General features: G+C 42.5%; 2 protein-coding genes across 2 annotated transcripts; one reads left to right on the top strand and one right to left on the bottom strand.

Moving 5' to 3' along the window:
• The first annotated feature begins 819 nt into the window (after positions 1-819).
• On the top strand, positions 820-4,041 carry LOC114135099 (ras-related protein rab7). Its single transcript, XM_028002049.1, has 5 exons — positions 820-939; positions 1,236-1,362; positions 1,462-1,680; positions 2,303-2,428; positions 2,527-4,041. The coding sequence occupies exons 1-5, from the start codon at positions 884-886 to the stop codon at positions 2,611-2,613; spliced, it is 615 nt and encodes a 204-aa protein (XP_027857850.1). The 5' UTR covers positions 820-883; the 3' UTR covers positions 2,614-4,041.
• hcfc1a (host cell factor C1a) lies at positions 3,525-21,209 on the bottom strand. Its single transcript, XM_028002045.1, has 28 exons — positions 21,055-21,209; positions 19,707-19,907; positions 19,052-19,200; positions 18,761-18,921; positions 18,452-18,660; positions 17,753-17,837; positions 17,552-17,658; positions 17,289-17,468; positions 16,966-17,208; positions 16,729-16,877; positions 16,450-16,632; positions 15,298-15,519; positions 14,874-14,978; positions 14,518-14,734; positions 13,776-13,912; positions 13,534-13,681; positions 12,729-12,949; positions 11,775-12,600; positions 10,444-10,592; positions 10,178-10,312; positions 9,873-10,080; positions 8,552-8,821; positions 8,048-8,154; positions 7,822-7,956; positions 7,565-7,750; positions 7,176-7,473; positions 5,222-5,285; positions 3,525-5,139 (listed from the first exon to the last, which is right to left on the bottom strand). Exons 2-28 carry the CDS (start codon positions 19,900-19,902, stop codon positions 5,100-5,102), a joined length of 5,130 nt encoding a protein of 1,709 aa, XP_027857846.1. The 5' UTR covers positions 19,903-19,907; positions 21,055-21,209; the 3' UTR covers positions 3,525-5,099.
• Between the last annotated feature and the right edge of the window lie 1,375 nt (positions 21,210-22,584).

The raw sequence follows: 22,584 nt of genomic DNA, 5'->3' as shown, positions 1-22,584 counted from the left end.
GATAAGCACATTCACATGCACGTGTTTCTTAAAAATCCATTTTAATTAGCAAAAGAATTAAATTATCTGAGACCTATAGCCATCAAAATGAAGAGAAACATACATAAAAATAGTTTTTCAACCTCTGTTTACTAAATCTGCATTCAAATTAGTTGCATTTCTAACCAAATTACTGATATACAACGCATTTTCAATATTCAAATCTACTCAAGTGGATCTGTGAGGGGGAAAACCCACAGTGTCCACCATCGCTGTCTTTGATACCATTTGATAAGATTTTGTATTTTCTGCCAAAAAAAAAAACATTTAAAGGTCAAAGGTGAGCAATGGGTCAGCCACACAGATGTTTATCAAATGATGCCTTCAGGAGCGTAGGCCACAGCGTTGCCACACTATAGTCATTTAATAAACGTGCAGAAATCAAGACAATAAACAATTATGGTAATTGATTAAGTAAGTTTATATTGCAGTGGTTCAACGAGGACTACGTTGCTGCTCCTGGGACAGTGTAAATATCATAATTAATAATATGTAAAAATTACTATTATTATTAGTGCTAAGGCTTTTGGTTCGTTCCCTAATCTACAAAATATGTTGTTTATAAAAATACGTCATCATACCATCAACATTTGAATAAAAGTGCTGCGTTTTTCCCCTCCTTTTGTTCCTGTACTTTGCATATCATCGCTTCGTTCCTTAACGTGTTTCAAAGTCCGATAAGATATTTTGGAGAAAAATAAATAAATAAAAGGTTTGATGAATGTCACTTAGGTTTGATAAATGACAACTAACCCATTGCGAATTTCCGAGCAGCACCCTGAAGGCGTCACCGTCCGCCGGAGCTTCACAGCTGCAGTCAATCTGGTCGCAGCCTCCGTTCAACATGGGTGAGGAAAAAACTCCCGTGACTCTGAAGACGATCCTCATAGGAAACTCCGGGTAACTTTTGGTCGTTTTGTTTTCACTCTGAAATGTTCGGACTCGGTTCAGTTCAAAGCTCAAATGTTTCACTTTCACTTGCCGCGACTCTTTAAAGTAAAGGTGTAACATTTATGTGTGTAGTAAGTAGGCAGATGTTTAAACAACTTCATCCACTTTTTAACCATTTTACACGTCGCGTGACACACAGGTGGAGTTAAATGTGTCTTGTGACGAAGAAAGAGGTCAGTTTGAGGTTATTTCTAATTTATCTTGTGTGTGTGTGTGCGTGGGTATGTGTGTGTGCGTTTACACAGGGTGGGAAAATCGTCCGTCATGAGCAGATATGTGGATAACCGCTTCACCAACATGTACAGAGCCACCATAGGGACGGACTTTTTCTCCAAAGCAGTCAGGATCAATGGGAACACGGTGACCCTGCAGGTTGGTGTGTGTATCACAGTGAAATGCATCAACCTTCATGACTGGCAGAGGCTCTGCAGCCTTGTGTTCCCCCCTCTCTCTCTTTGTGTGTGCGTTTAGATCTGGGACACAGCGGGCACAGAGAGGTTCCAGTCTCTGGGCACGCCTCTGTACAGAGGGAGCCAGTGCTGCATGCTGGTGTTTGACGTCACATCCTCGACCAGCTTCAGCGCCTTGGAGATGTGGAGGAAGGAGTTCCTGGTCCAGGGAGAGCCTCAGGATCCCGAAGACTTTCCCTTTGTTGTCCTGGGCAACAAGACGGACCTGAGCAACCGGGAGGTCGGTCTCGACTCGTTTGCAGACTTCCTCCATTGTGCATCTGCTGGCAAGTTGAGTAGGATTTTATTTAGGGGTAGCACATTGAAAGGGGCTCAATATTAGAGGCGGCGTATTGATTCCAGCTTGGTGTCGATGTTGAGATCGATACTTTAGCTTCAAATTCCCTCTTGAAATTTGTGCACTGTAGTTCCTCAACTCTCTGGTAAAATTTCTTTTTGCCTTTTTATTCTCTAAATTCTCTCCCATGTTTTAGCAAAAATAATTCAAAGGAAAACAATAAAACAATACCTAAGGGCTGCAAGTTTGATACGTCAGACTTAAAATATAAGTGCTGTCGATACTGGCCCTGTGTTTTCTTAATATCTGCTCAATACCAGAATATCCAGTATCGCACGCCACACTTTTCAACTTTGCTTTGAAAACACATTTAGAATTTTTGACACTTCATCACATAAAATCCTAATACAGTTTTTTGTAGGAACCTGAGTATTGAGAGGAGAATTGATTCTAATTGGTTCTACTCGTAACTTTCTGAGTACCCAGTCCAGATATGAAAGACGTATAATAAGCTCTATAATCTCTCCTGCATTATAGATTGTGAAATACTTCATCTGCTGTCTAGGTGTCTCGCAGAAAGGCAATGCGGTGGTGTGAAGAAATCGGGGCGGAGTACTTTGAAGGAAGCGCCAAAGAGGACCTGGACATGGAGAAGCCATTTTTAAGAGCCGCAGAGCTCGGCCTCCAGCAGGTAAATTCAGTCCTAAAAAAAAAAAAAAGCAGACCCGAGACACAGTCTCTGTTTAACATGTTTATTTTTGATGATAAAAGATACATTACTCCCTACAGTACAAAAAACACACATTGGAAAATACAGGACATTTCCAGATAACCTGCGAACAGCCGAGAGAAACTCGCAACACCTGCGAGTGCTGATAAGAGAGCACTCGTCCCGGCGCGGGAAGGAAAGTTCGGAGACCTCGGCACTGCTGATGATGACCTATCTAACAAGGGTGCAAAAATAAGTGACCCGGCAAAGGTACTGTGGAAGGAAAGGACACAATTGTATACCACATGGAGAGAGGAACAAACTCATTAAATGTTTTTTTTTTGTTTCCATTTTTTTTTCTTTTTTTGAGAACCTTCAGCTTTATGGTCTAACTTAAGGCATCACTACTAAAATACACTGCTTTTTTTTTTTTTGCATGCATGTCTAGTTTCGTTTAACAGACACACCGACACGCACAAAAATTATGAATGCATATGAAGAGAAAGTTTCTAGAAAGAAATCAGGAGAAAATCCCAACCTGAAGCCACGGCGGCAAGCGGAGAGGCCCTGGCTTTGACGTTCGGGGCCTTTTTGTTTATTTTTATTCTTTTAAATTACCGTCACAAACTGGATCTGCCCTTTTACACAGAAGATCTCCACTCATGCCCCCCAGCCAGACTAATCCCCCCTGTACACGTTTGGATTGATGGACCTAGTAGGATTTCACTCCCTACAGTGAATCAGCGGCAAAAAAAAAAAAAAAATCAGAACAATCAGGGAGACTATATATATTTATATATATATTTATATATTTGTTTCTTTTATAAGTAAAGACACAAAAGGCAATCAAGAGATGACCCAACATGTAAAAACAGTTTGTTACAGGTAATTATATAAAAGGCCAAGATGTTTGTTTTGTTGTTTTTTTTCTGTGTGTGTGTGTTTTGTTTTATTCTTGCTCTATGAACGAACTAATTTACAAGTGAGTAGCACTCCGGCTGTAAGCGGCCTTCCCATTCAAAGACAAGAAACAGGTAGCTTAGCACACCATCTGTGGTCTGAAATACAGAGCCTTGGAGAAGGGAAAAAACAAATTAAAATTTATTCAGTTGATTCACAGACATTAATAAAGGTGTCGCGGGTTGGGAGGGGGATGGGTCTACGGAATATATGTAGCCATTCTACAAACTTAAAGATTCATGAGCAGAAGAAGCAACAACCGACCGGGCATGGGGAGGAAAAGTCAGGAAAGATGTGACACCGATTTTTTAGAAATTTTTTCCCCCCCTCCCTTCCAACCCGGGAAAATTTATGTTTGGCAAACAAAGCAACACAAGCATCAAGAGTAAACAAAGTAAAAAATAAAATAACTCCTCTCTCTGGGTCCACTTCAAGGTTCCCTTCAGTCCTACAACCTCTGCGGTTCTACTTGGAACAAATACAAAAGTCTCGTCTTTCATCGTCGTCCGTCAACAGGAACAACACGAACCACCTGAATGGTTTTTAAAAATATAGTGGCAACCTGAACGCAGCCGGCCATCTTCCCACGAACACAAACTACAAGAGGGGAGAGGGGGAGGGGGTCGAACAGTTTTAAAAAAAAAAGCGATGTGTTTTTTTCTCTCTTAAAATGCACACAATTACACATACACACAGGAGGAAAAAGAAGCTTAAAAATACAAAAATAAACTACACAAGAGATTTTTTTTTCTGCATCATTGCTAATTTTTTGGGAAAAGGTTTTTTTTTCTTTTGTTTTTTTGGAAGTTTTTCTTGAAACGTCTGTGTGTGTGTGTGTGTGCTGCCAGTCTCTGTCTTAGCAAAGTCCATCATTCTTTTTCTACAAATCTCTTCCTTTGCCGTTTTTTTTTTGTTTTTTTTTCCTTTTTCCTTCGTCCGTTCCAACGCGCCGGTCTCCACTCCTCGTATCTCGGGGGGGACAGGGAGGGAGGGAGGGGGGGGGGGATAAAAAGCGCACAGTGATGATATTTACCAGGAGACTGGAGTCCAGTACGATGACTGGACAGACTTGGTTCTCTATGAAGCAAATTGTTTTGGAGCCAAAAAAAGAAAAAGATGTCCTCGTTTGTGGAGGACAAGTGCTTTATTTGTTTCCATACCGATTTTTTCCTTTCGTCTAAACTGAATGCCTCCACAAACATTTTTTTTTTTTTCCAAACACTGTACAACATTTTATGTAGTCTCTTTCTACACCTCCCCCCCCAGAATTCACAAAACACAGAAGAAAAAAAATATTAGGTAACATAGCGCTCAGCCTGGCTCCCAGTTTGTGAAAAGGTGTAAATGTTTCTATAATGTTCAACTATTTGGGGGGGAAAAAAAGAAGCAAAAATAGATGTTAAAACAAAGGAAAGGGATGTGGCTGAAAAAAGAGAATGTGCTTCTAGGTTTGAGTTGCTCTAAAAATATTACGACCAACTGAACAAGGAGGAGGAGGAGTAAAGGGGGCAGAGGGTTTATCTACAGAAATGTGTCTCAGATTGACTTTCATCTGGGCTTCTGCCACCATTTTGATCTGAGACAGGGGGTTGGGGGGATGAGGAGGAGGATGAGTGAATGTCAGTCTTCCTGATAAAAAGGACAGTGGGGAAAAAAAAAAGACAAAAAGACTGGGAGGGGACTCTGGGCAACCTCACTGGTCCGTCCTTGCTTTCTTTGGACCAGTAGTCTTGCTGTGGAGGGACACAAAACCAGAATGAGTCGCATGAATCGCTGATCGGGTTCAACCTGAAGCGGGTAGGAGAAGATACTTACGCATCAGGAGAGGTGCCGGGTCTTTTCGGGGCAGGTTTTGCAGAAGTGGCGTCTTTACCAGATTCTGTGGATTACAACAATTATTGATTAGAATTCATCTGCTAGTTTGGCTCCTTCAGTCATGCTAAACTGGAGCGACTGTGTAGCGTGAGCTATTTGTGTTTCCACCGTCAGTGTGACTTTTTATTGTCGTCACTTTCTCTAAGTCCGTTTTACAATGAATGAGTGAAATGAAAGGTCTCTGCTACACGTCACGCAAATCAGTTTGTTGCTTCTCTTGCGCAAAAATGCAGTTATTAACTCAAAACCGTATGAAGCTAATTAAGGCTTAAGGTAAATCTAATTCTTTCCCTTCCAATCTTAGCACCTGACATTCATGAACTAAAAGTAGACAGAAAAATGTAAATATATTTTCACTGGTAGTGGGTGTTTTCAGTACACAGACTGCTAATTAGAGTCTTTTAGGCTCCTCAATAGAAGGGCACATCATATTAGCATAGCACGCGCAAAGCATTGCTGCCCAAAAATATGCCTGACGGGGAGGTGGGAGGGCCCTAAAAACTGAACTTGTTTAGTCAAGTTAAACACACAAATCATAGAAAGCAATAATACTAAAAATGGTGAATACGTGTCTGTTGGTTTGTAGACCAATAAAATTATTTGGCCTGTTTATCAGCAACCTAGCATTGATAAACAGGTGGCTATGTCAGTTCTGACTCTGTGCCACACCTGAGGGAAAAACCCTTCACAGGGTTATAGACAACAACCAGCAATTCAACTTACTCTGAGTGCTGTGTTTAGGAGTTAGTTTTGTTTCTAATCTGACCAAAGAAAAAAAATAAACAAAAACATAACTTTAACTATAACCTAAAGTTAGATTAACTGTGGAGCGGCAAGCTCACCAGCTTTGATTTTTATATCATTTTATATAAAGCTTGTGGATTTTTATGAACATGAACAAAATTCAAATGTTTGAAAATTATGAAGCTCTGGTTGATTTCTTTGGGGAGAAACATGGCACCATTGACTAGGGGACGCATTAAATCTACCTGATGTACAGGACGACCTATTCATTTGCACTAGCAAAATAATTTCACTTTAGAGCAGGGGTCCCCAAACTTTCTCCTGTGAGGGCCACATAACTTGTCCCTTCTCTGATGGGGGGCCGGGGTCAGTTTGTAACAGAAAAAGTGTGACGATTGTAAGAGTGCTAAACATAAAAATGTATTGTTTTTCAGAAAGCACAATCAAATAACCTTTTCTGGATTCTTCAGAGAACAAAAGTCAGGAAATAACACTATTTATGAAATAAATAATAACCAAATAACACTGGGTTCTCCACAAAAAAAAAAGGGTTAGGGTCAATTATATGCATGTATAAAATAGTTACTAACTAGTAGTTAATAATAAATAAAGTTCATTACTAAGGAACATTTATTTTATTGCAAAAGTCCAACTTATCAAATAAAAATGCACATATATGAAAATACTCTGGTATTGTTCAGGGGGCCGGACCAAATGTGGAGGCGGGCCGCAACTGGCCCGCGGGCCGTAGTTTGGGACCACTGCTTTAGAGTATAGGGCACCAAAACAGGCCAGGGGCCCACATCGTCATAAATCCGGCCCTGGTAGCTAGTACTGAAAACAGAACTGTACTGGTCGGTGTTATGAAGCGTTCACAAACAGCATTTTGTTTGTTAATAAACGTTGATAAATTAGGCTGGTTAGCTTAGCATGTGTGTTTGTAGGGAAGCTAATAATATTAATTTGATTTGTGTAATTAAATTGTTCTCCGATACTTTACAAAAACCATAGAATACAACGGAAGAAAAAGTCAAACTTTAACCGGACAATACTTTTGTGATAACACGACCGAGTTGCGTCTTTTACAGAGTCAGCTTCAGCTCCAGTCAGGTGGAAAAAGCAAAATTCGTTGATAATTCTCCGTTCTTACCCTGTAGCCATCGAACTTGAGTGGCGGGACCGTAGCCCTTCTCGTTGCGGGCGGCGATGCGGAAGATGATGGCTGGTTTAGTCGTGTAGTCGATGTGAGCGTTTGAGAGGCTGGACGACTGCACCAAGCACGAGGGGTTGGGTCCGCAGTACACTCGCATGAAGGCTAGCTGGGCCGGGGTGGAGGCCTTGGCCTCAGCCGTCTGGCTGCTCTGGATGGCCAGGTACACAGAGTACTCTATGATTTTCCCTGACGTGACCGAAGGCGGCTCCCAGGTCAGGTGGGCGCCATCTGGGCTCTGCGGGGGACAGTGATTATATAATGCTTAGTACTTTGCAGCTTCAGCAGGAGGTCGCATTCAGCTTTACAGGTTGCAACGAAATGTTTACCTTGCTAATTTTGATGGCACACGGGGCTCCTGGGAATCCGGGTAGGCAGGTCTTGAAAGCAGAAATCTCAGAGAACGTTCCACGCCCGCAGGCGTTGATCCCAGCCACGCGGAACTTGTACGCCGTGCCGGGCTGCAGCTCCATCTTCTTCATCTGACCGTAGTCCGGTACGGCGCCAGAGTCGTCCTACCCAGAGGAACAACACAGAGTTAGAGGAAAAGTCTCGGGGAACGGCGCATCATTCCTGTCACACTTACATCTCCTTGAGAATCGTCCCCTGGCACATGGAAGTGAGTGACGACCATATTCGTCACTTTTACGATCCCGACATCAAACCACTGGTTCTCCTTTTTAACAACAGGCTTCACTGGAGCGGGCTGAGGGGCTTGTTTCTGGACAAACCACAAAATCAAAACAAAATCAGTTAAAACTTGTTTTCTCGCTCCCTCAAAGCTGACCCATCAGGTGTCGCTCAAGCCTCACCTCTCCCTCGATGCCATTGGCCACCTCTGCGAGAGTGGCTGCCGCCTGCAGCTTGGCCGGACTTGCTACTGATATAGACGCCGCAAACGTACTTGATGGAGCCAGAGCTGGGTTGTGGAAAGAGCAACAAAAATTAGACAAATACAGTAATGGCTCAAATTTAAGACTTTTTAGGGTCATTATGAATGAAACTTAAGATCTGTATCACAACAGAAACGTACAAAAGAAAATTACATATTTTATATATTTGTAGTGCTACAAAACTAGTTAGCGGCTAGTTAGCGGTAGCTCTCAGAACGAGACACAGAGCACAATGACGATATCTGATCAAACGTTTTCCCGACAGGAAAGATCCATGTCAAAAATAGACTACATACAAAACACAAAATAAAATAGTCCTGTGATTAACGTATTAAAGACTTACATTTTTTTGTAGTGAATTTAAGACATTTTAAGGCCTTCATTTTAGATGCACAAAAGACTACAGAATGTAGCAAGACTTACTCTCAGCAGTGGTACGTGGTAGAAGGGATGCCACGGCGCTGGTGACCGAGGCAGCCATTTCGTTGTGCCCATTGCTTTCGACTGACGGGTCGTTGAGGCTGTCGGCGGGGGCGAGGCCCTCGGTAGGCATGCTGGTGTCCACGGAGGCCTGCTGCGCGGCGGCCTGTGCTTCCTGTAGTTGCTGCTGCACCAGTGCGGCTAGCTCCTGCTGGGTCAGCATGATGGGGATGTTGGTGGGCTGCTGGCTTTCCCCAGAACCGTCGCCTTCATCTGGAAACACATCACGTAATATTTACAGTCGCACAGCCTTAAGCCGGGGCTGTCAAGGTCATTTGTATTTTGGCCCTCAAGGTCTCATGGATGATCTCAAGGGTCAGTTGTGGCAGAATGTGTTGATAAAACCAATTACCAAACTGCCAAAATATTACTAGCCAACTTTGCATTTGATAAGTTCTTCTTAAAGCTAAATAATATTGAACATATTTTCATATTGATCAGTTCCTATAGGGTTTTGCAATTGCTTTTATGATTTTTTTTGCAATCCAAGTCACAGATGAAACTAATTTAGAAAGATTTGAAAGGAAGTATGAAATATATGTAACTTTGTTACTCCCCATGTCATATTCCATGATATGGCATCAAGTGAGGCTGAGACAGCAGAAATATGAGAAGAAATACTGCCACCCTCAGGTGGGCGTTGGCAATCACAACACATTTTTTGACAATTTTTTGCAGAGAAATTGAGATAAACTCACAGATGCAGGGATCTGTTAATTTTGTGTGAATTTCTGCAATTGCAAAAAACTGAAATGGATGTAATTTGGCACCTGGAGTTGAGAGGTTAAAAAATAATAAATCTTTGGCTGGATTTGGTCCCAGGTCTCCAGTTTGACATGTGCTGAGGTTTCCTCCAGAAAATCTGCCAAGCCTGGTAGTAAGGGTGCTAGGGAAGTCCAACCGTCTCTTTGGGTTAAAGAATGTTAAAAGCTACAAAACTTCGGAGGTGTGTGTGCAGGCATTATTGCTTGGAAATAATTGTGTGAGGTCAATGGAAAGGTGCAAAGTCGGTGCAATCGGTGCGCACACCTCGCACCAGTTCAATGAGTCAGCTATATACCTAGCTTAATCTGTTTTCACTGTCACTGTGAATGGTGTATGAAAAACCCTATTTAAAATAAACAAACACCACTTAGCCTGGTGCAAAGCCTGGTGGCCCGACAGGCTCATGATACCCTGTGTGCATTAAGCTATTAATAATTATGATGCAGCCTGTGATCCCTACATACCTAACGTGGCCGTTGAGGGGACGGTGTGTACTCACTCAATACAGCTTGCTGCGCTGCCTGCAGGACAGCCTGGATGGCGAGGGCCTGGGCCTCCTCTGTAGCTGCAGCCTGGGCAGCAGCCTCGGCGGCGGCGGTGACAGCCAGCTCTTCGTCCGACAGCCCCGTCACCATCAGCGTGGTCCCCTGGGCCTCAGACATCAGCTCCGAGGGCAGGTTCAAGGCCGTTGCAGTAGCTGCTTCTCCCTGAAAGAACAAATTCATAAAATAAATAAATAAATTAGCTGTGATGATAAATTTAGCCATGCTGCCGCTGACTGTGCGTATAATGTGCTTTACTTACTTCTGCTTGTGTCTCCATGGCGGCAGCAGGCTCCTCAGCAGGTGCAGCTTCTGCTGATGCAGGTTCTTCAGTCTGCATCGGCTCCTCCGTGCTGCTGGCTGCAGTGCTTACTCCTTCTGTGATTGAGGAAATTGACTGGAGGGAAACAAAAGTAGTTGTTTTTTTTAAACACTCAGGCCTGCAGTTTTTAAACACACAATTGCAGATGTCCCACAACAGACTGTTAAAATAAGCTGCTAATTTAGAGAAGTGCGTCGTTTCCTTACCGGTACTGAGGGCCCAGGGGCCGGTGTGGACTGAGTGACCGTGGTGATGGCTCTGCCTTGGGTGGTTGTAGCTACGCTAGTAGCTGCAGTGGTAGCAGCTTCCTCTGTGGTGCTTGTTCCTTCTGCTCCTTCCTCTGTCTGCTGGGCGGCTGAAAAGAGTGAAAAACAACATTTTACTTATGCAACGCAACCATCAATTGCGTTTAATCAGAAGATGTGGGGGACACAGTGAATTTGCTGTGTGAAGAGTGAAAATAAATGTGGGACAGTTTACGAGTTTCCACAAAGCTCGTTAATGCTCTGATCTGAAAGGCTAAGTTAGCAGGCAGCATGTGCTTGTATTTAGTATCTACAGACATCAAGGAGTTTTGCCAGGGGCAAATAAAGCATCACAGAGCTACTCTGCTACTGAGAAGGCCGAAGTCAAACGAGTTACTGCAGTCAGGAGGTTACAGGCAAATAGCTGGAAGATTATTGGCTATGGAAACCTCCCTATTCACAAAGTAGCTTCATTAAAACTCATCTGATAAGACTGACTTTCTTCAAACATCTATTCTAGTTACTGTTTGATGAACAGGATCAGCCCTACACATAACACAGGGTTCCAACACTTTAACTTTCAGAATTTCACACTTTTTAGATTAAAATTTTAAGGTTTTTTTTCCCTTAAGTTTTTCCAACACTCTAAACATTTTAGTATAAAATATTCTCACTTCACTGCTAAAATGCAGAAGCCAACAGTGGCTTTTGATTTTGTGAAGTTGGTGAAAAGCTCTTTAAAGGCATCTGGAATAATTTAGACCGGCAATGTTTCAAAAATCAGCAACTGTTGTGTTTGAAGAAGCATTGAAAGAGAATATATTTAAAATTGAAAATAGGCCACTGCAAGAGAGGGCCGACAGACCCACCAGGTCACGTCTGCAAAATATGTGGCTAACAATAGTCAGAACAGTCACAATGGCAGGTCAGATCAGGCTTTTTAAAGATCTACTTTAAAACACATTTTATCAACTTTATTTCATTCATAACATTCAGCCATCCCTGACCCAAAGCACAGAACATAGGTCCATTTTAATTTCCATATTAAAATGGATTTAAGACATTTTAAAACCTTATTTTTAGATACATGGATTTGAGTCTTATTAAGGATGCGTGGACACCTTGGTATTTAGTCAACAAGTCAAAAACAGAACCCTGATGGGTAAAATGGTCAATTCAACATATGATGTAGCAAATCAAATATAAATACAACAGTTTCTATTTCGGTAAAAATCAAAACAAAACCCAGCACATTTAGTTTCTCTGTTTACTTAATGCTGGCTTTGACATACCTGTGCCTTCACCGGTCTCCATGTTGCAGGTAGCAGTAGTGGCGGTGTTGGTGGTCCCAGTCTCATGCGTTTCATACGGCGGGTTGGAGCAGACCCTCTGGATCTGGCCCGTTGCTGTGCTGCTCTGGTCCTCCCCTACGCTGGAGGTGGATGCGGACGGACTGTCGCTGGTCCCTGATTCGTGAGTTTCGCTGGGTGGATTTGACTGAGAGCTCTGCACGGTGCCCGTCTCGCCGGCGTTCATGCTGGAGGAAGCTTGTGTTGCTGTGTTGGTGGTGCCCGTCACGTGGGTCTCGCAGGGGGGATTTGAACACACCTGTTGGGTCCCTCCCATGTTGGAGGTCGCTGTTGTGGCCGTGTTTGTCGTCCCCGTTTCGTGGGTCTCGCAGGGAGGGTTGGAGCACATGCGTAATGTGGACATGTTCGAAGACGCCGTCGTGGCCGTGTTGGTGGTTCCAGTCTCGTGGGTCTCGCAGGGCGGGTTGGAGCAGACCTGTCCGGCTCCGATTGTAGCAGAGGAAGTCGTTGCCGTGTTGGTGGTTCCTGTCTCGTGGGTCTCGCAGGGCGGGTTGGAGCAGACCTGTCCGGCTCCGATTGTAGCGGAGGAAGTGGTGGCAGTGTTGGTAGTTCCTGTATCGTGGGTCTCGCACGGCGGGTTGGAGCAGACCAGGGTGACGGTACCAGAACCGTCTCCAGTTGCTCCTGCCTCAGTGGAGCTGGGCTGTTCAGAGGTCGGAGAAGCCAGAATGGACACAGGAAGATCCTGGACTGGCTGGGCTTCAACACCACTGGGGGTTGTGATCAGGGTAACCTGGGTGGGCTGGTTCTGAGGCAAAACCAGTATCATCATTACATACAAGTACTGCATCATTTCCGGCTAAAACTTTGCTGCTAGAGTATTTTTCATTGTAAGTTTTAAAAAGCTATTAGAAACGTGGGACACAGGAGTCTCACCTGCACTGTCATCGTAGAGGAGGGCAGAGTCGAAGTAGAAGTCAGACTGGTCTGAGCAGCCGAGACCGTGATGGCGCCTGTGTTGATCACCTGGCTGGACAGTGTAGCGATGTTCGCCAGCGTGGTGATCGGCGTCACCAGGGAGGCACTGGAGCTGTCAGCCGTGGCTCCTGCCAAGCTTGTGGACACCGTCCCAGTGACGGTGCCAAGAGTGGTGACTCCTACAGGAAGCACAGATGGAGAGATTAAAGGGATGTTCAGAGGATCCTTTAAAATGGGGATGCACTGATATGAAACTTTGCGCCGATATCGATGGGCCGATATTTACCAATATTATTTTTATATATATTGCCATTTCAGCACTGGAATAAACATCCACCCTATCTTCGTAGATTCTCTTCCTCAGTTAAAACAAGCTGCAAATCTGCACAGCATCATCACTATCCAAGGTTTCCCCAGAAAACTTGCTAAGCCTGGTGGTTGGGTGACGGGCAGGGCATTCATCCAGCAGCCCGTCGTAAAAAATGTTTAAAGTTGACAGGAAATTTAAAAATATCACTTGATAGTTATGTGTTATTGAAAGATTAATACCTGAACTATAAAGTCTTAAAAAATGCAAACATTTTAAAAAGACTATAAATAAATAAGAAATGCTTAGCCTGTTGGGGGCACAAGTAAAGCCTGGTGGCCAGGCTTATAAAACACTGGGGGAAAACCAAGCATAAAACCATAAAAATATCTCGTTAAAAATTATTTTGTAACCCAACAACAACTCAGTGGTTACAAAAGACACGGTTATCCTTACCAGTAGTTCCCTTGACAACCAGCGTAGTAACCGTGGGCTTAACAGAGGAGACCGTCACTGGCGTAACGAGACGAACACCGCCTACTGTGCTCATGGGCAAGGTACGCAAAATAGTGCCCGGCTGTCCTGGAGCGCCCTTTAATACCACCTACAAAAAGAAAAATTTGATCTCATCTTTGAAAAAAATTCTGTTTAAAAAACCCCCAATAGAGACAAAAAGCAGTTGAGAAAAGCCAGCTTACCTGCGTCAGTCCCTGCTGTCCAGCTGCAGTGGACAGTTTGGGCACAGCAGTAATAATTTTACCAGGCGTTCCAGTGGTCATTACCTTGGTGGTAAGGATCGTTATTGGTGTTTTCATGCCTGCACTGCTCGTCACGCCTGCATAGATAAGACAAGTTTGAGCTTTAGACAGTGATTTATACCACCAAATAGCATTTCCTATAGCTTAAGATACACTCAAGGACGAGGGCTGGACAATAAATCAATGACAATATATAAAAATATCTCGTTATTGCAACAGAAACATAATCAATATCAATAGAAACTACCACTGATAGGATATTCAATATATAGAATATTCACTGAACTCTGATCTAGAACCACTCAGCATTCTGGGGGATGTAGGCTCAGGAAAGACTTTAGCAGGTCAACCTCTCACAGCAAGTTAAGCAACATGGGTGACATGAACTATCTAACTCACTCTTTGGTTACGTAGTAGCAACCTGTTGAGTAAACGTGTAAACATCCCTCATAACTTCTTGTAAAGTGAAAATGGGGATAAATCAGGAAATGTCATCTCGCCAGTTTGGCAGTATTACAGGTATTTAAAACAAAAACCAATCAATAATTATCAATATCAACTGATATGAACACTTAGATCGCGATATGTTTTTCAGCCATATCATCCAGCCGTATAAACATTCTTCCCATGGCCCGGCTACTAGTTTACTGTAGATTGTAAAATCAATCAGATGAGTTCAAACCTGTGGCTCCAGGCTGGGTCATGATGGCCGACATGGGGATGGTTTTAATGATGGTGGTTCCCTGCTTGGTAGTAGTAGGTGAGACGCCACTTATGTTGAGGATCGTGGGCTTGTTTCCTGTGACTCCGGCCTGGGACGTTGTGATGATTGTTGTGGGCTTGCCGTCTGCAGACGTCACCAGTTTCAGGATGGTGCCGGCTGGGAGGGGACCCTTTGTCTGAGAGGATAGCACATGTTCAACGACTGCTTACAGAAGAAGACTAGGTGTCTAACTCAGTAGTTTTAAGCTATTTCTAGTTGTTTCTTTTTCTCTTTTTTTTGTTCATTTGTTTTCTGCACTCATGCAGATAGCTGACCTGTATGATCTGTGTGAGAGGGTTAGTGGAAGCCTGGCCTGTGACAGCTGACGTCTGCACTGGCTTGGTTTGCACCACAGACATCATCTTGCCAAGGTTGGAGATCTGCCAACATAGGAGAGCGATTCAAGTTCACGAGTCACTAGAAAGCATCGGAGAGCACAGGGAGGTCAGGGGCAAGGCGGTCTACTGAACTCGTGGCTCTGACTTGCTGCTTTAAACTGACAGTCATACAAACGAATAACATTGCACTCCCTGTTTTCTTAGTCCAGCTGTCCAACAGTCCCCCCCCATGACAAATTTCACATTGTCACAGTGAAATTTGTGGAAGAAGGCCATTTACAGCATGCAAGAGAAAGCACCATACGGTGCTTTGCAGATTTAAATCGCAGGAGATAATGTGGTAAAATACACGGTTTCTTACCAAAGTACCGCTGCTGCCCATGGTGAGAGGACTCTTGACCAGGGTGATGGTCTTGGTGACTCCTCCCACCACAGTGGTGACCACCTGGGCCTGCTGAGCCACTGTGACAGCCCCGGACTTGTGCACAGTGATGATCGGTCTGGTGGTGGTGGGAGAGGACGCGGTTGCCGTGCCCACCTGGGCCGCGGCCGTCTTCAGCATGCGGGTGGCTGGGTTACTGACCTGTGAAAACAAAATTACCTTTAAGCGATAGGGACTTTTGAAGAGAGCTTAAAGCTAACAGCTAGTCCAGAAAAGGCCAAGAAAAAGGTGAGTTTTTGATTTGGTATAAAAAAAGTACAGCAGTTTATGCAAATTGTACTTTATGAACCTTCAAATTGTTTACATTTAGCAGTTTGAACAATATGAGGGAACTCTTGTTTCCTTGTAAATGTACCATTTACTTATTTGCACAAAAAATAGAGGCAGGAAGTGGTGCACATCTAATGATCTTCCAGAGTCAAACATACTGAGAATGGAACATGTTTTCAGTGATCAGTCATCTGATAAAAAAGACAATGTGAAATAAAATCATTCCTCTTTTTTTTAAGCATAGACAATTTTCTTGACAGCAAAACACTTTCCATGTTCTGCTCCTCCAGTATGCATTTCACACAGGTATATCATCGCAGGTGTATAAAATAACCAATAATCAATCATTATATGTCAAAAAAAAAAAAAAAGCCCCAATGAAAATATTACAATAGCTTAAAGGGTTCATAAAACAGTGTTTGCATAAATTGCTATGACATTTTGAGACCAGAGGGTTTTTGAGGTAGCACAAGTTGTACAACTAACCTGGATTTATACTAAATCAATGATCTACAGCAGGTAATTCAATTCAAATAACTTTATATGTCCCAGAGGGTCAATTTCAAGGCACATTAGTAGGACAAATAGACTCAAAAGTGATAGAGAAAATTCACACATCATACTAAATATAAGTAAATAGTAAAAAGTCCAACGTGATTTGTGACTGTACAGTGTAGTAAAGACACTCACTATTTTTATTCTTTTAAGAGAACATCACTTCAAAACTTGCACTAAGATAATTATTAACAAAAGCTAAGCTGTTTTGATGTCCTGAACGAGGGTATTTATTGAGAGGTTTACCATTACAGGAGAAGCCACTTTCACTGTGGTGGTGCCTGGGGAGACAGCCACTGTTTTGAGGATGGTGGCACCCGCGGGAACATTGAGAACGGTGCCTCCTGAAGAGGGTGGGATCTTCTGTGTGGCTGCAGCTGCAGCAGCTAAAGCTGCCATGCCACTCATCTGAGGGCTGCTTCCAATTGGCTGAAAACAGAAGTGTTTTTTATAATGCTAAATATATTAAGGTTTAAGATGTTAATACACTTAAATCAGGAAGTTGGAGTGTGAAATGGCTCGTACCGATCCTTGGGTGGTTTGGGTAGGCACTACCATTCGAACACCTGGAGGAAGGGACGTCACGGTGACGGGGGATTTCCCTGGCTGGCTCGGGCGAACTGTGACAACAGATGCGCCTGTGGCAGCCTGCTGAGCTGCAACCTTTAAAACAGCTGTGAACCAGCAGAAGACATGGAGTTGAGACTTAATTTTTTGTTACCCAGCAGAGCTTCTTTACTTTGCAAGGTGAGCGTTGGTAACCTGTCTGTTGTAAACTCTGCGCGGAGGGTGCTGCAGCAGCCAGTGCAGGGCTCTTTGGAGAGTTGACAGGTTGCGAAGGCGTTGCACTCGTGGCTGGCGAGGCTACCGCCGGGGTCGCGGGGATGTCGTACTTCTGCAGCTGCAGCAGGTACGTGTCGGCGGTGGACACTGCACCCCAGCTCACCTCCAGAGAGTTTGTGTTGGCACGGACTAACTGGACCCTGGCGGGAGCGTGGGGCCGCTCTGCAGGACGAACAGCAATAGTAAGACGTTTACCGACATCCCACGCAAGCCACAAATACAATTTGTTACAACATCCTCACCTGTTTCCAGGTACCAAAGGTCTTTACAGCACACTTGGTTGTTCCACGCTTTCCGATAACCGTCACGACCGCTCCAGACATACAGTCTGGAATTGATGGCCACGGCACAGTGGCCAGCACGGGCCCTGGGGATGTTATCCTCCAGGGTATCCATCAACACTGTTTCCCAACACATGGAGTCTGCAGAGACACAACACCTTCAGCACTAAAACAACTTCTACTCAATCTCTTTACAATGGGAAATCTTACGGAGGGAGACAAACCGAGATTTAGGCAAGCGAGTGTGTTTGTGCATTTCCATTCTTTCTCATGCGTGGCCACTTTAACGTCATCCATTACCAAAGGAACCCATCCGCCAAAAACGTACATCCTGCAAAGTGAGAAAATCCAACCGGCGTGAGACAGTTCTATTAGCAAAAATGTAACGTTCTACGTTTTAAGGAGAACAGATGTGGCCTTCATACTTGTTTGTGATTGTGGTGGCAGAGTGAAGACTTCGTGGAAGAGGTGCCGTACCGCCTACTGAAGGTTTGTTCCAAGTCAGGGTATCTGGGAACAGAAAATGAAAATTCAATGAATTTAAGTAAATATTGCAACCTGTTTACAGTCAGTTAAAGTTGAGTGTTAACTGAGTCATCTCGCCCATTCAGAAATTTACATCTTTATAGTTTTGAATGTTTTATAACAGACTGTTGTTTGGTACTAAACAAAGCCATCGACTGCTGATTAGTTTTTATTGATCCTGCATCAATTTGTACTCAAAGGTGTCAATTTGGACCTACTTTAATATCAGATCATTTTGCATAATTCTGTACTGTATAACAAAATGTGGTTTTACAGCTCAGTGAATTATATATTTACAGGATGGAACAGTTATTTTAGACTTAATTGGGGACTCTCAGCTCAAATGAAAAAGTTAACAGATCCAAACAGAGATCAGAAACAAAATAAATGGAAATTGGAATAGAAATGAATTGCAATAGAAATTTGAAAAATTAGAAATATAAAAATGATAGGGAACAAAACATCTTATTTACAGGTATGTAATGAAAGTAAAAACCAATAAAGTGATTTTGAGCAGGTACAAAACGGGGAGTAAACCTGTCGACTTGACCAGAGGCATTTTTTATCTTTGTTTATTAAATTATGAGGCAGACCCCTACCTATGTCAAGCGTCCACAGATCTCCAAGGCGACAACCGCTCATTCCTCCATAGATTATCAAGCGTGACTTTCTGGTCATCTTTTCTGTGTACACCACAGCGGTGTGACTTTCACGAGGCGGAGGCAGGACGCCATACGTGATTGGAATATCCCACCCGACCACGCTAGAACCAGGACGAAGCTCGAGTGTGTACAAATCATTTAGGTATCTGGGGAGGGGAAGACAGATATTCAAAAGGTAATTTAGTTGTCTAAAATAGACTCCTGTGTCAGTAGATTGTAGATGCTTCTAATGCAATGCTTCCTTACCGGGGAATGTTGTTTTTGGGGTCTTCACTATCATTTGCCAGTCCACCAAACAAGTAGCATTTGTTGCCAACGAGTGAAAAGCTGTGGCCGAGTCGAGGACAAGGCGGTGGGCCGTTTTTTGGATTTTTGGCTTTCAGTTTTTTCCATTCCCATCTGCTGGCCTGTTACAAAAATTGTGGTTTTACCGTGATTATTCTTTTACATTAAATTAAAAATATAAGTTAGAAAACATAATTTAGTTTCTTTTTCTGAGACGACATGTTTTGGATTTTTTTTAAACAGAGAGATTACCTGTAGTTCATAGAGATCATTGCTGTATTTCCCATATTCCACCATCCCACCAAAAACCAGCAACCGTGTTCCATCACATACAAAACCATATGCAGCACAACCTGGAGGGATATCACCACGGACTGCTGGGATAAACCACTGGTTTGTCGCTGAAATAAAACAGATTTTTTTTTTCCATTTTCATAAATCTATACATACATACACATACATATAAATATATACACACACACTGTAAGTAAGACCCTAAATAGGATTGGAATGTAAACTCTAATCAGGCTTTAGGGATGTCAACACATACACACCAACAGTAACGGATAAATTTATTTATCTCTGTTTTATGAACAGGAAAGTGGGACACAGGATGTGCCTAAGCCAACCAGCATCATCCATTTTATTTTAGCCCGCCTTTTTTGAATGTGCAATAACCCGATTTCCCCAACAGAGGGAGACCATATTATTCAAACAAGGGTTTGTTTGGCCTGGAGAGGCCTGCTCACAACTCAACTTTATACATCCCAAATTTGAATTAAACTTCAGGGTTCAAAGCAGAAGTTGCGCGAAACTGCTGTGAATATCATTACTGGTGAAATAAACTAAACTTTACACCTGCTGCAGAAACTAGTAAGCGAAGTTCAGCATGCAAGCCAAAACTTACCTGTGTTGTATACATGTAATTCGTCAACAATTCCTTCGTTTCCACCTCCAAAAACAACCATCAGTTCCTTTATAGCCACAGCTCTGTGTCCGTGCCTGGGCCGAGGGACCGGACCGGACCATCCGAGGACCCGCTTCCATCGTGGCTGCAGAACCGACGGAGTGGTCCCAGACACCGCGGAACCAGGGGCAGACATGACTTCTGCCGCAAAGAAAAATAAAACAACACGGACTTCAATGGCTTGCAGCTACTGCACCATCTTCATAACAACAACCCCATAAAACGCATCGGCCGTATATTAATGCACAGTACCGAACCATTCGCGACTGTTGTTTCGGTCAAAGCAGCTGGAGCGCTAAATAGTTAGCTGTTAGCTTCGCCTCGGATGAACTCAATACCAAAAACAAGTGCAAAATGTTTCCAGACACTGCTTACTTATATTCCTCGATGTACACTCGATGCTTCAGATTTCTCCAGAAAGGCATAACCCCTTTACACAAAGTTATTTGCAACCATTGATTTCAATTTATGGAAGCAGCCATCTTGCAAACAAACAGCCGCCGCTAACTCTGCTACCCGACTGAAAAATGGCGGAAGCGAATTAACAAGCAAAATATATGTAAACTAACACACTGCACAGCCACATAAACGCGAAACAGGCTAAACTAAACTCACTTATTGAAAACCGGCTGAACAAACAGAACAATACAGAGCGGCAATAAGTATTTAATTCAATTTTCTATCGTTAGCAGCAGTTGGCTATTTTCATGCCTCTCTGGGAGTCGCCATATTGTAGCTAGACAAATTAGCATTTTTGCAACGGCTTTAACGCACTTATTATTGAAAAGAAGACGCCACGACATTAAAGAATGATACGTATTAGTCAGAAAAGGTAAGTTCTCAACTGCATGTAAGGGATTTGCTCAAATAAACAAAGATATACGTGCTATGGGTATAGCATTCAAACTGACTGTTAGCCATTGCTCCGTTGCTTTTGCCGCTAGCTGCTCAACCTAATTTAGCAATGCTAGCAGGGTTAGCTTTGCGGCTAGCATCTGTCAAAGCGTCGCCAAAAGTCACAATTAAATTCGACGCAACTTTCACCAAATCACATATGCATTACTTACCCAGTAAAAATATAGTTTCGGCAACACTCCCAAAACCTAGCTAAATCTAGTCTAACAGCACAAACACAGTGTTATTATGTTTCACGCCGTCTCTGGAAGCAGCCATTTTTTCGACAGTCGGCCTACTTCAGCGGCTCCCTCAAGAAAAATGGCCGGGCGCTTTGCCACAACAAAACACAACAAACCCGGAAAAGGCGCAAACATTAATCAGTCTTACTCACTTAATCTGATGCAGTAGATGCAAAAACACTAGTATGTGCTCTTATCTTGAGGCAATAATCCAAATTCATTCGATTTGTGAAGAAGTATTTCCTCTCATGCCTGCCTGGAAGCTGCCATCTTCTTGACAACCAGAGGCGGAGGAAAATGGAAGCGAGCTAGCGTCACCCAAAGTAAACATGGCGACTAAAACTCGCCCGATAAGCATTTCACATTCTAACAAATATATCGTTATTTGTTATATGTATTATATGTTAGGAGAGGGTTTCTGTACGCGTATATTTTACTTCTGTTTCTATGAACTCTCTTAGACTTTGTTATTTAAACACTTTAAGAGTTTGAGCAAATGATAGCAAGTTCTGTTACAACTGTAGGGTTATTGTCCCTTACTAAAGATGGCGACATCCGTACTGAAACCTTTTTTTATTTTCCCATTTTGGGCGGTGTGGAGTTTATTAGTGTCAAAACCCCCTTGGTAAAGCTCATACACGAGAAACAATAGTGAATACGAGCGAGTTTACTAAATTACCGCTCTCAAATTTTAATGTTGACACGCCCACGTATAGCCTACGGTTAGTGCGCCCTCCACTGATATATATTCACTGCACCACGGAAACGTATCTAGGAATAATAAATTAGAGTATGCGCTCTGGCACAGCTTGTTGGCGATATGCAAATATCTATAGAAAATTTCAACTTTTAAACACGTATTAAACAGACTTTGTTTTTTTCTTAACCCCATATTTCTGTACTAAAAATGTTTATTTTTTTTAAATTACTTGAGCTAATATTAAATATAATGCTTGGACAAGTTTATGTGCGTGACCCAAAGCAACTTATAAGCGTGGTAGTGGCTCTGTCTATCTTTTGACATTTACCATTATGATAAATCTACCCATTTGTTTGTTGTTCATCTGTTAACCTATCAAAGGCCATTTTTTTCTGTCTTATTTCAAAAAGAATGGCATTTTATTCACTTGTTTCACTATCACATAGTACATTAGTTTGTTTACTTTCTCGGTGACCTAGCAATTCATTTATTCCTTTATCAAATATTTTATTTGGGATTTTACTTTCTTGCTTACTACATAACTTTGTTTATTTAATCATGTTATATAAGGGTGAAGCCTAGCAATTTATGTGAAAAGTAGTAGCTGTAATTGTATTTTTGCTATAATCAGCTATTTATCCATTTGTTTATTTATTTACTTATTTATTTATTTATTAGTATCTTATCAAATAAAAATATTTGCCTGCTTGCTTAAATGCTAACATCCCAGTTCTAATACAATACAATACATTACAATACAATATAATGGTGAAACCTGTCAACTAATTTGTAAAGAATCAGCTAGGACTGTATTGATGTATTTATTGTTTACCTAAGAAATAACTAATTTACTTGTTAATTAGTTATTCAGGTGGACTTTGACATTTTTGGTTACATGTGCATTTTCTTGGGCAGCATACTGTTTAGGTTTTAAAACTGGTCAACTAAATTATTCCTACTAAGAAACTTTCTGATCCAAAGT

This window comes from Xiphophorus couchianus, chromosome 20 (assembly GCF_001444195.1).
Source record: "Xiphophorus couchianus chromosome 20, X_couchianus-1.0, whole genome shotgun sequence".
In the NCBI taxonomy this organism is placed as follows: Eukaryota; Metazoa; Chordata; class Actinopteri; order Cyprinodontiformes; family Poeciliidae; genus Xiphophorus; species Xiphophorus couchianus.
The sequence above is the reverse complement of the archived record's forward strand: the minus strand, read 5'-3'. Positions and strand labels throughout refer to the sequence as shown.